Genomic DNA, 15,811 nt, shown 5'->3' with positions numbered 1-15,811 from the left:
TTTAAGTGCAAAACACTACTCTTACTGCAAAGTTAAAATTCTTGAAGCTCTTTGAAGTTTCATCGGGAATGATAGTATAAGTTTCAGTTGTGTTAGATTGTGGATATTATAGATTTTTTTTCATGTGCTGATGATTTTTTTTTTAGATGATTTGTCATAATTTTATGTACAATCTAATTTCTCCCTTGATTTCTTTTTGCTTTTATTTGATTAACTGTAAATGTGCGATCTGTTTCCCAACTTTCTTTATTTCGTTGTTGTCTGATTATTTGTTTCTCCGTTCTTCCTTTTTGTGTGTATATTGCTTGTGTGTTGTTAGAATGATTTCTTTTCTTCTGAATTCAAGAAACAAAAAGACTTAGTAGTTTATTCAGGAAAAAGTAGAAAACGTATAGAATATTATAACATTTTTATAAAAAGAAAAGCCAGGCACAACGGGGGGGAAAAAACACATAAAAAGTGTATCGTAGAGAAAGTGCATTATTTTCAGAACATGTTTGATTGCACCAAATTGATATCACACATTTACTTTAATCCAGCGTGATAGAAATCATTTTCAAAATTGACATAATATGTAATTCGACTATTAACACAGCAAGAGCGAGCGAGCGAGTGAGCGAGCGAGAGGGTATGAGAGAGAGAGAGAGTTAACATGCGTAAGAGAGAGAGAATTGCGCATGTTTGTAGCCCTGGGCTAAGGAAAGGGAAAGGGCAACCAATTCATGATGTGTCTTTTTATAGCAAACAGAACGAACGTCAAAGCACCTCAAGCAAAACCAAAACAACATGCCAAGGCTTAAAAGCTTTCCAGAATTGCTTCCTTGTTCGTGACCAACGTCAACTGTCTGGTGGTTGTTGTTGAGATTGGTGCTTGCTTGTTTTTTTTGTTGTTTTGTTGTTGTTGTTGTTTTGTTTTGCTTTGTTTTTTTCAGCGTTTCTATTACTCCTTCGAACTCTAATATGAATCATAGGATCTTGTACGTGCGGGACTGGTTCTGCATGCGTATACACACGAAGGGGTTTCAGGCGCTAGCTGAAGTGTGCTTACGTTGACCGATGAGATCATAACCTTCCCACACCCAATTTAGCGTTCAAACGCTGCAAGAAGTGAATCAAGGAAACTCAGATTGAAAGCTCAATGTTCTGACCACTCTGCTGTCTCTCTCGTTCCTTTTTTGTCTTTGTGATTCATAGAGTTTTCCCACTAATATACATCAGCCAGTGGAACTCCTTAGCCGGCAGTGACGTTTCACATTTCAAAACAAAACATATAATCCTTGCCATGAATGTCAATGCTGGATTCGATGCATGAATACAGCAACTACATCTTTTTCGCCAGTACGTATTCTCTCTTGCAAATGGTTTGAGGTCACATCTTATGGACCTGAAGTTCCTCTTCTACCGTTCTACACTCCACACACCCCCCCCCCCCCCCCAACCCCCTTCGCCAACCTTCCCACCACATCCCCCCCCCCCCCCATTAATCACTCCACCACCTTCCCAACCCCAACCACTCCATCCCACGAGGGGGCACCCACTCACATACATACATGCGCGTGAGTGCGCAGCAAGAGGTGGGCGGGGGGAGGGGGGGGCAATGGTTTTGATCGTGACTGAAAGAGAAAACATTACGGTTTGCATGTGCTTGCTAAAGTCTTTTCTAACACCTTGACTGCCCGCTGACGAGTATGCTTATCAGTGAAGGGCTGTCACATTAATGAGACAAGACTGAGCTTACAGGACAGAATGTCAGTCACCACTCTGTATTTGGACTCTTCCTCTTGGGATTGAATCACGTTCAGCAAAGTCAACTGGTGGTGGTGTGTCCATCGAGATCGATGATGACCATCGTTGTCATCCAGCTGGGGGATGGGGGGATGGGGGGAGGGTGGTGGTGGGGTGGGGGGAAGATGCTCATGAATCTATCTGTGAATGCGCAGATGGCTGAATAGCCCAATCTGTCAACTGCACCATTGATAGGAACGCAAAAAGCAGTAACTCCCTGCCACATTGATTTCATTACACCAAGGTTCTGCAGGAAAAGGGTTATATTGCATCAAATTAATGGAGTGGTTGGCGGGCTGCTTCTTAAAGACTACAAGTATGAATCAAGAAAGGTAAATTACATTCATGTTTAAAAGTATGGGTTTTTCGTGTTTTTGTTTGTTTTGTTTTTTGTTGTTGTTTTTTCCTTTTTTTATACACGTGATTTACATTCATAACGTTGACTACCCGAGAAATCGTTTGGCGCATGTTAATCAAGTCAAAGATGATAATATTAGAGATTCATCAAATTACAGAAATTACCCAGCGCCACAGTCATTATGAAACATCGATCAAGAAACGGGGATCAACCGCGCTGGGTCGACCAACATCCGGTGAGACTGCTACCCGTCGGAAGGGGGTGGGACTCTGTGTGTGTGTGTGTGAGAGAGAGAGAGAGAGAGAGAGAGAGTTGGAGGCTTCAATGGGTGTGAGAAGGGAACTGCGGAGGAGGGAAGGATGCAAGGGGGCGGGGGAAGGGAGGGAGGGATAAAGGACGTGGCATATTAAAACCAGAACGCGGTGCCATCGAGTCGCAGAACATACGACCAAACTTTACAGCTCGTCCCCAGGCGTTCATTGTGTGGGTCTTCGGTGCGCACGCTACGACACGGTAAGTATAACCATTGGGACAGGTTGGGTGAAAAGATGCCAGTTTGTGCGGGAAAAAAAAACGAAAAAGTAAACTCGCGCCAAATTATTCAGAGGAAAAAGTAGGATGATATTCATAATAATGTTATGCTTGTAATCCAACTGATTAAATTCAGTTATCTGTTACATGAGGGTGGGGTGTTAAACTCTTCTTCTGTCACTTATTTATTGAAAGCTTGAAGGAATTATGTAGGTGGTAGGGCATGCAATGTGTCCTCGTGTGAAGATTTTAATTTTTTACCAACTAGGCCGATTTCAGCCACGTTCATGCCTTAAAAATCTTGTCAACAACATGTCTAGTGCTGTAATGCCCGCCAGGTTCAACACTGTTACACACAAAGACCACATCAAGAGATCGATCTGCAGCGGTGACCTATTAATTAATAATGCACCCTCCCCCGCCCCTCCACTCGCCATTCCACTAGAGATAAGTTGTGGTCTGGGTGTAAGTGTTTCGGATGATATCATAAACTGAGATCCTGTGTGCAACAATAACTTACTGTACGTAAAATAGCTAATTGCAACAAAGGGGTTGTCCCTTGCAAAAATCTGAAGAAAAATCCATTTTGATAATAACACCCTCACAAACAGGAAAAAAAAGGGGGTGCAGCAACACTTTGGTGACGCACACCCCTAAAACGAGCAACGCGAATCTCACACACAGAAATCTATTGTGGCAACAATTACTACAAAATGATAATGGCATTTACCCAGACATTTTAATGCATATTTCTATTAAAAGGTGGATCGAACTGAACATAGCGTTAGTGGTAGCAGCAGCGACAACTGAAAGTGAACAAGTGCGCATGTGTATCAATGCATACCACGGTTTTGTAAGGTTTGTAACATGTCTGTGATTGGTGATGAGTTTCATTTTATAATGGAGTGTCCCAATTATGATCAGTTACGAAATAGATATGTTCCTAAAAAATATTTGTCTCCAAAATCGGTTTTTAATTTTTGTAATATGCTCAAAGGAGGCAAAAAAGTCATTTTAGCTGTAAGTAAGATGATTAGATTTGTAAATGTTGCCTAGTTATACTTTTGGAGTTAAAAGACATTTGTGTTTTCTCAACTTTTATGTGACATTGTTGTGTATTTGGAAATGTTTGTTCTGGGCACGAAAAGATTATTTTGCAGTAATCCTCCATACTCCAATAGGAGTGAAAGGATAATTAAAACTTGAAACTTGAGTACAATTCTCTCTCTCTCTCTCTCTCTCTCTCTCTCTCTCTTTCTTGAAATATTGATAATGACAATGTTGTTTGCAAAGCGCTATGCCTGGTTCCCCAGTCTATTCATGCTCCATTTTCTTCAACTACTTCTTAACCATTTCTGTCATTATATCGGGTATCATCAACAAAAGTTAGGGTAACATCAACTTAAAAGAATTTCTGCTTGGAAGAAACGGCTTCGTTTAGTCGTGGAGGAAGATGGAGGCCACATTGAGCATAAACTGAAATAAGTGAGTTTTCCTCTGATATTGGATTTTTTGACATGCTGTTTTGAATTTGACAACACTCGCATAATTAGCGTCCGAACTTTTAGATATTTTGCAGACTTGTCGATGATACCCTAAGGTTACTGTGTGAACATTTTCAATGAATTCGGTTTTTCTATCACTGAGAAAATACTTGTCAAAAAGCGGTTCACTTTTTGGGGGACATCCGATATTTCTTCCTCTACATATTCAGTTTGTCTATTATTCAAAATTCAGTTGTTGTGGTTTTTTTGTTGTTGTTTTTTTGTTTTGTTTTGTTTTGTGGTTTTTTTGCTTTTTTTTGTTTGTTTTTTTCTTGTTGTTTTTTTGTCTGTTTTTTTCTGTTTGTTTGGGGGTTTTTTGTTGTTGTTTTTTGTTTGTTTGTTTGTTTGTTTGTTTTCTTGTTGTTTTGATGGGGCCTCCAACCTCCTACTTTTCCCGCTTTTCTTTCTTTTTTTCTCTTCTTTTTTCTTTCCTTTTTTGTGGGGCCTCTAACCTCCTATTTTTCACACTTTATTTATCTTTTTATTTTTTGTTTTCAATTTTTTTTTTTTTTTTTTTGTCTTGTCTTTTTTCCGCCTTTTTTTCTTTTTTCGTCTTTTCATTTTCTTTCTGTACATATATTTTCTCTATCCTTCTCTCATTTCTTTACATCAGTGCTCATCCATTCACTCACAGTTCTTTGTCAGTTTGCTTCTCTGTGAATGGACAATATACGTGCATGCAAGATTTTAGTGTTAATTGAATGTTTGCATTGGTTTTGTTTGCTTGTTGTTGCTTTTTTTCTAACTGTTCTAGTGTATTTTCTGTCGGTTTGCCTGTCTGTTTCTTTCATTTGTTTGTCATTCCCTAGTTAACACTTACTATGGTATACACATACGAAAAGGAGAATGAAATAAGGTAACGTATAGTGTACAGACAAGCAAATTTTCGATGATTTATGTAAATGGATACATCAGCAATCGACAAGCAAGAATTAATAATGTTGTTGTTATTTTATGTATAAAAAAAAAGCATTGAATAATTACTGCAAAATAATTACTGCATTGCTTTGCAAGTGTTACGGGTGGCTAGAAATTTGCCAATGCCAAAACAAAAATCATACCTCTTTGTCTCCACCACCCGCCTTATATCGCAGCCAAGTCAAATACCTACCAGGCCCGCGAGATACTCAGAAACACACGTGCAGTATACAGTACAGAAACAGAGAGAGAAAGAGAGGGAGAGAGTGGAAAACATACACAGAGGCAGAGCGTATGTGTCTGTGAGAGAGAGAGGGGGGGGGAGAGAGAGAAACGAAACGAAACGAAACGAAATTTTATTTTACCAGGGTAATGAAATAAGCAAAACATATGCTTTTTTCCACTCAGCCCTGGGGTATAAATGAAAGGGGAAAAAAGGGATGTGGGTGGTAGGGCTACATCACAGAACACATGAACACATAATTATTAACAAGAAAGATATCAACGACAAATTTCACTGAAAAACACATGAGAAACTTATGAAAAAGACTACTACAAAGCGACAAACCAAAGAACTCTCTATCCCCACCCCTACCCCAGTCTCATTCCCTCCAACCCCAAGCTCATAGTGAAAGCCTTAGATTTCAACATTCAGTCGTAAATATGATTATAATCAAAACTATTAAAATTCATGATGATATACCAATGACTTTCATTCTTTTCTTCTTTTTTTTTTTTTTTTTTTTTTTTTTTGAGAGAGAGAGAGAGAATGTGTTGTGTGTGTGTGTGTGTGTGTGTGTGTGTGTGGCTGTTTCTGTCTGTCTGTCTGTCTGTATGCATGCATGTATGTATGTATGTGCCTGTGTCTGTGTTCTGCAAACTACTTGTTTCTCTTTAATACAGATGATCAGTTTTCACCACATCGGCTTTCTATTGGTCCTTACCGTCACGTGGTACACGTCGCATGCGCAATGGGCCCAGTCGCTGGGGTGGGGTGGAGCCGGAACAGGAAAACGTGTGGCCTCCCCTCTCCCACTGAACTTCCTGTCACTGCTTCGTCGTCACGCCACGACTCGTGACCCCATCCGGGGCGCTTCGTCACTGACGACGTCACTGAACTCCGCTCCTGACGTCACTGACTGCCAAGTGAATCCCGGAGCGCTGAAAATGTTCATTCGTCTTGTTGAAGTAAGAAAAAGAACAGAAGAAATATATTTGAATGTGTGCAGGGGGGGGGGGGAAGAAAAATAGAGAGGGGCGGGTGGACAAAGAAAGAAAGAAAACATGAAAAGTGGAGTGATTAAATGAAAACGTAACCACCACATCACTGTCGTTTTCATTTCAGTTGCCCGAGGAGAAGTCCTGTTCATTAGTTTTTAGTGAGGCATCGCAAGCCTGACATGTTGTTTAGTCTGTCCTCTCACTTTAAGGGCAATTGGCCTGGTTTCATTTCTTTGCTGTTGTTCTCGTTGTTGTTGTTGTAGTTGTTGCTGCTGATGATGATGATAATGATGATGGTGGTGGTGGTGATGGTTGTAGTGGTGGTGGTTGTGCTTTTGTTGCTTTTTTTTTTTGCTGTCATACTGTTTTCAGCAGGCTCCGTTATTGTGTAGCATTTCCAGTCTTGTCAGTGCACTGGTATGGCCTTATAACATTGTTATTTTTTTAACAATTCAAAACAACAGCTGGTCTTGCTGGAAATTCACTAAGAGAAGTCAGGGAATACATAACTTGAAGAAATTGGTGAAGAAATAAACAAATAAATATGATAAATAGATAAACAATCCGTGCGTTTCGGGAATGTCGATGCACAATAAATGTCTGAATCTGATCTTCGTGAAACTTTTATCATCATTATGGTTAACTTTTTTTTTAACTGGTGCCGCCGCTGCTGCTACCATTATTACTACTATTAGTACGAAGACTGTGTGTGACGACGACGATGATGACGACTACACGACGACCTCGGTTATTGCAACTATCACCCCCAGCAATAATCATAATGATTATGATAATCATAATAATGATTATGATGATGACGGTGGTGCTGCTGCTGCTGTTGAGTTATCATTATCAAGATTGATGGCGTTGGTGGAAGTGGTGGTGGTGGTTGTGACGACGATTGATGATTTTTGATTATTTATGATGTTGAACACAATGATGACTATATACAGCCCACACATTCTTTTTTTTAATTATTAAAGTCAGAGCTCAAGTGACAGTCCCAGGGGATTGATTCCCGGCATTGGTTCTAACTTCTGACGATGAGTCCAGTTCCTAGTCTCTGAATACGTGTATAATGTATAACCGGCAGATCTGTATCAGTCTGGGTTTCTACGATGGCTGTTTGGGGCAGATACATCACCCAGCCCGAGAAGAGAGCTGAAAACAAAAGACTAGCGGGTGTTGTTAACGGCCTATGCGCCTGGAGTGGTGACACGCAATGATGATGATGATGCTCTGTTGTTTTCTACCGATCTCTGCCTGTTGTCATTTTTCCTGGATTTGTGCTCTCTCCGTGTCGGGGTTCTGTTGCAGCGACATTACAACAGTGAGCTATTTTGACCTCGTTTCATAGCTGTTGTAGACTTTCATGCTAACGTGGTGTCAAGTCATTAGAAACAGTTGTCAGATTGTCGATGTTTTTTGTTGTTGTTGTTGTTGCTTGTATCCAAGTTCATAGTCTCTGAGAACGCTCAGCATGCCTGCATTGCGAAAACTTGCGATGATAGGCTGTGAAACGATTTTTTCCCCTCGACTGTCGTTTTTGTGTTCAAAGTTGTAACATTTTGCAGGGACTTAACTTACAAATTCTTATTTTTATTTATTTTTTTAATAATATCCCTGGCGTTCGTTCACAGGTAAGATCGTCTTCTTGTCTGATCTGCTATATTCATCGGTTGTTTTCAGCAGGTATATTGCAGCAAACATGAATCATATGCTGAAAATTGCAAATAGTGCAGTGTTTTTCAACGAGTTCTCAAGGTTAGTGGAACGATTATGTGTGTGTGCTGTGTGCTGAGGTTTATATCTGCACGTCGTGCAGACTGTGCGCCTACCGGCACACAATGTAACTTACAAGAAGTGAGCTTTTGCTGTGGTTTATTTTGCTCAGTCTATGGGCACATACTGTCCGTTCGTCATTCCTTTGATGCACTGCAAATATGTTGGACTCAATCTTGGGCCTGTGGATAACGGAAACTTGTCTCCAGCATGATGACACATCTTAGAATACGCTTCTCAGAAATTGCCGTTGTGCGTCAAGTGCGTCAATTATTTCCAAGAGCTGGAACAGCAAGACTTGTCAACTCACGAATTCACACACACACACGCGCGCGCGCGCGGGCACACAAAAAAAACGTGAATGAATGTGTAGTATTTCATTTGAATCGTCATCGTCATATTTGTCACCATTGTGAATGGTAGTGGTAGTAGTAGTAGTAGCAATAGTACTGGTAGTACTAGAAGTATTCATGTGGTATGGTAGTTGGTGGTAGTTGTAATATTTTTCTCTTGCTGTAATTGTTCTGTACAATCTCATTGTCTTATTCGTCTTCCTCTTCTTCTCCTGTTCTTCCTTCTTCATCTTTATCTTATCTAACTCTTTATTTTTTTAATTCATTTATCGTATCAATTTTGCTTCTTTTTTTTTGCTATCTTTTGTTTTTTCAGGAGGAGGAAGCACGTGTGCATCAATGTCTGACACGAAAATACGCCAAGTGATGAACAGCGGCTACCACGAGAAAAGGAACAAACTCCGGGATTGACAAACAGACTTTCCTGAAGTGTCTTTCCTTTTCTTTTTTCTTTTCTTTTTTCTCTCTTTCTTTTCCAAAATAAAGCGCCAGTCGCACTTGAAATAATAGACATCGTGTGTTCAGTTTTAATTGAGTGATTGATGCTTGTGACTATCTCGGTCTTCGTTCTGCATATGTGTGTGTGTGTGTGTGCGTGCAGTGCACGCGCATGTGCGTATGTGTATGTGTGTGTTTAGACTTGACAATACCTCGATCTCTTCTCCGCTACATTCATTCTACATCCTTGAAGAGTTGTACTCTCTCTCTCTCTCTCTCTCTCTCTCTCTCTCTCTCTCTCTCTCTCTGTTCCACTCATTTTCCTTCGATCCAGTCCACAAGCATTTTATGTTCCGACCCCAAAATATCGACAGACATCAAGCTGATGATATGCAATGCATCTTAAGAAACTCGAAGAAATGGACCAAACCACCAACAGATATGACACTCATGTGTGCAATACATATTCCCTTCAACTCGGAGAAAAATTGACCGAGCCATCGACAAACAGACTGATAATTGTATGCAATACATCTTGCCTTCAACTCAGAGCAACCACGTCCACATGAACCACGATATTTACAGTCTGGCTTGGAGGTGTGTACAGAAAGCACAGCAGTTAGTTCGCTGCCTTGCAAGTACTTTCTGTTCCACGACTGAGATGTTGTGCTTTTGTTTGACCACTCCCTTTTCGGCACTGACACTAATGCTTGTGTGTGGGGTTGGTCATCAGTCACTGACCCATACATAAACATTGATGCAACGGCGAGCTGGTCACTTGAATCACTGATTTTTCGGAAAGTCACAAAGACAAAAGGCCTTTTGTATGTTTCTCTCATTCTCGACCAAAATGATTACGACTACAGTTTTAAACTCCAAAAAGAATCATAGCTGCTGATTTACTTCTGCAGTTCAACATCGGGCAGAGTAACATTGTAAAGATAACGAAGACGTGCAGCGAGTAGAAAAAACGAAATGAGCTGTGTTTACAACGTGTCGTTTATCACATGCGGGCAGTTTCAGTCGAGGAGGATCAGTTTTCAAGTGTCATCATGTGTTACATATTGGAAATGAGGCCGTTTTTCGTATGTAAAATAACACACCGTACGTGCCACTAGGTTCCATGTTTAACTGTAAACATTGGAAGAATCGGGTTTGTAGAATATGTAGTATACCTACTCTTTCTGTCAACAGACGAGAAGACTTGCGTTCAGGACTGAGCTTTCAGAACATGTTTTGTTGCTGCCTTTTTGCATTGCACACGAGGGAATGAAACTCAGAATGGAGGACGCTTCATTTATAACAGAGATTTCTAAACGATATGAGAGCGGAGAGTGAGATATCATCACCCTAGCCACTTGTTTCCTTGATCTTCTCTCTCGCTTTCACACGTGTATACCTAATTCCACAATGTCCACCCGTCATGTATACAAAATAATACCCACATCCAAACCCACTGAAACTGATGCATATTACACAAACACCGCTGGTTTATTATCCACACGACATGGTTCGTTAGCATTGGTATATATATATATATATATATATATATATATATATATATATATATATATATATATATATATATAGACGGATGCAATAGCCGAGTGGTTAAAGCATTGGACTTTAAATCTGAGGGTCCTGGGTTCGAATCTCGGTGACGGCGCCTGGTGGGTAAAGGGTGGAGATTTTTCCGATCTCCCAGGTTAGCATATGTGCAGACCTGCTAGAGCCTGAACCCCCTTCGTGTGTATACGCACGCAGATGATCAAATACGCACGTTAAAGATCCTGTAATCCATGTCATCGTTCGGTGGGTTATGGAAACAAGAACATACCCAGCATGCACACCACCGAAAACGGAGTATGGCTGCCTACACAGTGGCGGGGTAAATAAACAAAACAGTTATACACGTAAAATGATATATGTCTGTCTGAGTGTGTGTGCGTGTTGCCTGAAATCTGATTGAATGACACAGGAAATGAACTTAAGTGATGAGCGCCCAGTGGCAGTCGTCAGTCGGCTCTACCCAAGACGGCAGCCTGTTGTGTAAATGACTCCGTGTTTGTAAAGCGCTTAGAGCTTGGTCTCCGACCGAGGATATGCGCTATACAAGTATCCATATCAATCAATCAATCAATATATATATTGACCACTGAAGGTGGAGCGTATGCTATAAAACAGTATGTCAGCTGCTTGGTAAGAGTATCATATATGTTACCTTATCATCAATTTTAGTATATCGCTAAAATCTGTAAAAGACAAAGCAAGCGGGCACAAGAGCACATGAGGACATAGAAGTGGAAAAACAAAATCTGTATCCACCAATACAATACTACAAACTGCAGATATGAACTCGCAGAAAAAAGACACAAAATACACCCTACACACACTATACTGATGTACGGAAATACTGGGTTAATAGTTGACAAGAATTTATAGAAATAATCCATTTTTCAGCACTAAAACATTTTATGGGTCCATAGTCACAAAGTCACTTGATATATCTCGGAGAAACAGGAAGGTACGCACGTTTTGTTGATGCTTATTCAAGGTGCTTCAAATTCTTGCTATGAGTAGTACACGTGAATGAATACAGATGTTAAGAGAGAGAGAGAAAGAGAGAGAGAAGCTTATAATATGCCGTTAAACGGTTAATGATTATCACTGGAACTGAAGCCAAAACTATGTTGCATGGGCGTGTCATGTACGTCATGTTTTATAATTATAGTTATGGTTTTGGCTTTGCTTGGGAAGCTTTAAGTCAGCCCAGGAACGTTAACTCTCGAAAGTGCATTAGCAAAGTTTAGAACGGGTAAGACTCCCATTAAACATATTTATTTCGAATGCAGACCAAATTTGAACACTGTTGACGGTTACTGCCCTTTCTGTTACATCATATTTAAATGAAAATGAAAACATTTTCTTTTTGTATGTCCAAAGAATATTGCATCGAGATATGAGTTAGAACATTATTAATTGGCTGCTTTGCAGACATCCATCATTTTTCAAACTTTTCTTCTTCTTTTTTCTTCTTTTTTTTTTTTTAGCGAAAATGCTGAAATAATCTCGAAATTGTCGGTGTTTATATATATAAACAAGGCACTCAATCTCAGAAGAAAAATACTTCATAGACATGTAATTCAGAATACGCTGTATTGACTGCACATGTATTTTTGTGCCAGAGGCCTGACATTAAATCTTCTTCTTCTTTTTTCCTTTGACTTTTGAAACTCCCCCCTCCCCACCTCACCACCACCATTACCTCTCTCTCTCTGTCTGTGTGTGTGTGTGTGTGTGTGTGTGTGTGTGTGTGTGTGTTTCTTTTGAAAAAATGATAAGTTCCTGATCACCGTGAACACCTCCTTTTTTTTTCTTTTTTTTTAAATTAAAAAAAACCCACACATTTCCACCCCACCCTTCTCCATGATGTAAATGAAATCAGTGATGGTGTAGATAGCGTCAGTTGTGTACTTTGCAAGTCCAATACCACAAACAAACATTTCACAAAAGAAATGTCCTTTATAACTTGAATATACTCTTCTGCTGCAGAGATGGTGTAAGTGTGAAATGCGAAACTTAAACTATATGTCATGATAAATTTAATGTGTTATGGGGAATAGTTGAACAGTTCCAAAAACTTTAATCCACAATAAAAAGGGGGAAAGTTAAATATCTACCCAAAAACCAATCCCTTTCATTCACGAGTTCATGAAATTGTGCGAAATTCGTGAAAAAATTATATTTTGTTGTATGACTTTTGGACATTTTTTGCGTTTTGGGGTTGATTGTGGTTGGTAGTCATTATTGTGTATTTCCGGTAAAAGAACCCACATGTGTTGGTGGTCGAAAGTAAACGTGGTTGGAGGAAGGAGTATTTGAAACGTTTTGTAAATTACATGTAAGTAACTTATTCGTTGTCTGTCTTGTCGCTTGTTTCAGATAGGAATAATTGTTACGGAATCGCACATTTGCAATGTTTGAATGTGATCAGATCCTTAAAGTATACTTTATAGAAACTGATCAATGACTGCGATCTGCGATGCAGTGGGCAAAGATCTATACATTTTTTCTCTTCCTTCCTATTTTTTTAAATTTTTTTTTTCTTCACTTTCTCAAGGAGGCGTCACTGCGTTCGGACAAATCCATACACGCTACACCACATCTGTTGAGCAGATGCCTGACCAGCAGCATAACCCAACGCGCTTAGTCAGGCCTTGAGTGCATGCTTACATATTTGTGTACCTATGAAAGTGGATTTCATTTTACGTAATTTCGCCAGAGGACAACACTCTCGTTGCCATGGGTTCTTTTTCAGTGCGCCAAGTGCGTGCTGCACACGGGACCTCGGTTTATCGTCTCATCCGAAAGACTAGACGCTCAGTTTGATTTTCCAGTCAAACTTAGGAGAAAGGGCGAGAGCGGGATTCGAACCCACACCCTCACGGACTCTCTGTATTGGCAGCTGAGCGTCTTAACCATTCTGCCACCTTCCTCCTGAAGAGTAAGATCTATACAATACAATGAAATGCAATACAATACAGTACAATACACACTGCTATATAGTGCATGTTTATCAATGATAATCCGATTGAAAATTAGATGTGCATTCAAAATCAAAGGCTCGTCCCACACACCACAGTCTCTCAGCTCGAAGTCGAGTATAATCAGCTATGTTTGCCTGACATGCTAAAACCAAAGATCAGCAAAGATTAGTGTATCACTGTTAGCAAACATTTTAATCTTTTTTATTTAGCTATTTCTTTGTTTTATGAATTTATATTGAATCAGCGGTTATCAAAAAAAAAAAAAAAAAAGTCTGGTATGCTCTTTTCTTTTCGTTTCTGTTATACTATTGATAATGTAATGTTCTGTTCACTTTTGATTATTTAGAAAATATGAGAGGCTTTTTCAAATTTATATGATAATTTATAAACCAGTTTGTCACTTTGTAGCATTCACTGATTCAGTTCACCATAATGATAAAGCCATTATGTCAGTTTGAATAAGAGAACAACAACCACACACACACACACACACACACACACACACATCAGCACTCACACACATAATTCATTTTTCAGCACTAAAACATTTTATGGGTCCATAGTCACAAAGTCACTTGATATATCTCGGAGAAACAGGAAGGTACGCACGTTTTGTTGATGCTTATTCAAGGTGCTTCAAATTCTTGCTATGAGTAGTACACGTGAATGAATACAGATGTTAAGAGAGAGAGAGAAAGAGAGAGAGAAGCTTATAATATGCCGTTAAACGGTTAATGATTATCACTGGAACTGAAGCCAAAACTACCAATGGCACATTGTTTCTTTTCTGAATTCAAACAAAGACAAAATTCACTGATATTTCAGTCAAGAATTGCACGCTGCTCTAGAGTCATAGTTTCTTTAAAATTCACGTGACCTTCAACCAGAGAATTAATAACTCTTAAAGCCTATGCACACAGACACAAACACACGTCGTTGGCACATATGCAAACAGACACGAACACACACATGCTCATACAGTGGTGACTGACAAATATATACACAGTGACATGCAGAAAATGATTTATGAACACTTGTCTGTCACTTGTTGCATGATATGAGTACTGTGAATGTGATGATGTTGATCGACTTAATGGAATTTGGATTTTGATAAAATCTTATTTATTGTCTTTCACAACAAATGTTTCAGGAATTTGAACATGAGTAAACAAGAGAACTTTCCCCGTGGGGGAAAACGTCCTGCAAAGGAAGATAAGGTATGTAGCATAATCTTCTTCTTCTGTACCTTGACACTGTAACACAGTGTAAGAAGTCATTTGGGTTCGTGCAGAAGAACTATTCACCAGATTCTTTCAGGTCTGTTGATTGTGTGTCAAAGCCTGGGTCACTGCAAATGTTCTTCTTGTCCAATCTACAATATTCTTATATTGATAGTCCATTATTTTTTTATGTCCTCTGCTCTATATCCCTCCTTCAACAGTTCCTTGGAAGATTGTTTTTGTAGCATTGCAGAGCTTTAATGTTGTTATTATTAGTAGTATTAATTATTCATTGTTGTCATCAATGAAATGATGTTGGATTTACTTTTAAAATTAAAAGTGTGTTTTGTAAACTTTTAACAAGTCAAACTTAGTCTTTTTACTGTCTGTCAGTGTCTGCCTGCCTTTTTCTTTTCCTGACTTTATAGTTTATGTCTGTATCTGTCTGTAACTCTCTCTCTCTCTCTGTCTCTCTCTCTCTCTCTCTCTCTCTGTCTGTCTGTCTGTCTCTGTCTCTTTGTCTGACTCATTGTCTATCTATGTGTCCTCTTCTCTCTCTCTTTTTCTGACTCTCTTTCTAAGTCTAGTGTTTCTTGCTGAGTCCATTACTCAATTCCAAGATTTCTTTCTAAATGTAAGTACGGTATCATGAATGTGTTTAAATTATACATACACATATCTATATATTGCATACATACATATGATATATTTTAAGTAACTCTGTGTTCAGACAGAAGAATCAGCTCCCAAGAAGAGGAAGGTAAAACTGTCAGACAGGAAGGTCAAGGCCAAAGGAAAACACATCGTAAAGCATGTGAGCAAGACCCAAAACACTGAGGTCGATCGTCTGACATTCCAGGTAATGTTTCTTTAATGCATATCTTGTGCATTAAGTTTGAATGAAGTTGATGATGATTATATTTGTGTGTAGGAAGCAACTTGTGGTTTAGTGGTTTACATGTCGACAATCCGTTTGTTATTTAGAACTAAAGTAAAGCCAATTTCTAAACTTTAGTATGTATCCAGTTCATGCCCTGATTCAGTCCTGAGGGGATTTTTTTCTGGATACTCCAGCTTTCTTTCTCCTTTACCTTGTAATTGCTGTGTACATCAT

The 15,811-nt window shown here is 39.3% G+C and overlaps 2 protein-coding genes across 2 annotated transcripts in view; both read left to right on the top strand.

The window, feature by feature from the left end:
* The first annotated feature begins 2,584 nt into the window (after window positions 1–2,584).
* Window positions 2,585–8,949, top strand: LOC143279522 (uncharacterized). The gene is made up of 3 exons (XM_076583584.1): window positions 2,585–2,656; window positions 6,040–6,324; window positions 8,809–8,949. Exons 2-3 carry the CDS (start codon window positions 6,040–6,042, stop codon window positions 8,857–8,859), a joined length of 336 nt encoding a protein of 111 aa, XP_076439699.1. The 5' UTR covers window positions 2,585–2,656; the 3' UTR covers window positions 8,860–8,949.
* A 3,809-nt stretch (window positions 8,950–12,758) lies between these two features.
* LOC143275597 (protein RRP5 homolog) overlaps window positions 12,759–15,811 on the top strand; it is a 59,623-nt gene continuing 56,570 nt past the window's right edge. The window contains exons 1-3 of the mRNA XM_076579822.1: window positions 12,759–12,831; window positions 14,628–14,694; window positions 15,428–15,556. Of these exons, the coding sequence (XP_076435937.1) occupies window positions 12,830–12,831; window positions 14,628–14,694; window positions 15,428–15,556 (198 nt within the window). The 5' untranslated portion in view covers window positions 12,759–12,829. The remainder of the gene's footprint in view (window positions 12,832–14,627; window positions 14,695–15,427; window positions 15,557–15,811) is intronic.

Source organism: Babylonia areolata, chromosome 2 (genome assembly GCF_041734735.1).
Source record: "Babylonia areolata isolate BAREFJ2019XMU chromosome 2, ASM4173473v1, whole genome shotgun sequence".
NCBI classification, from domain to species: domain Eukaryota; kingdom Metazoa; phylum Mollusca; class Gastropoda; order Neogastropoda; family Buccinidae; genus Babylonia; species Babylonia areolata.
Note: the sequence above shows the minus strand (reverse complement) of the source record. Positions and strands in the feature narration are given on the sequence as shown.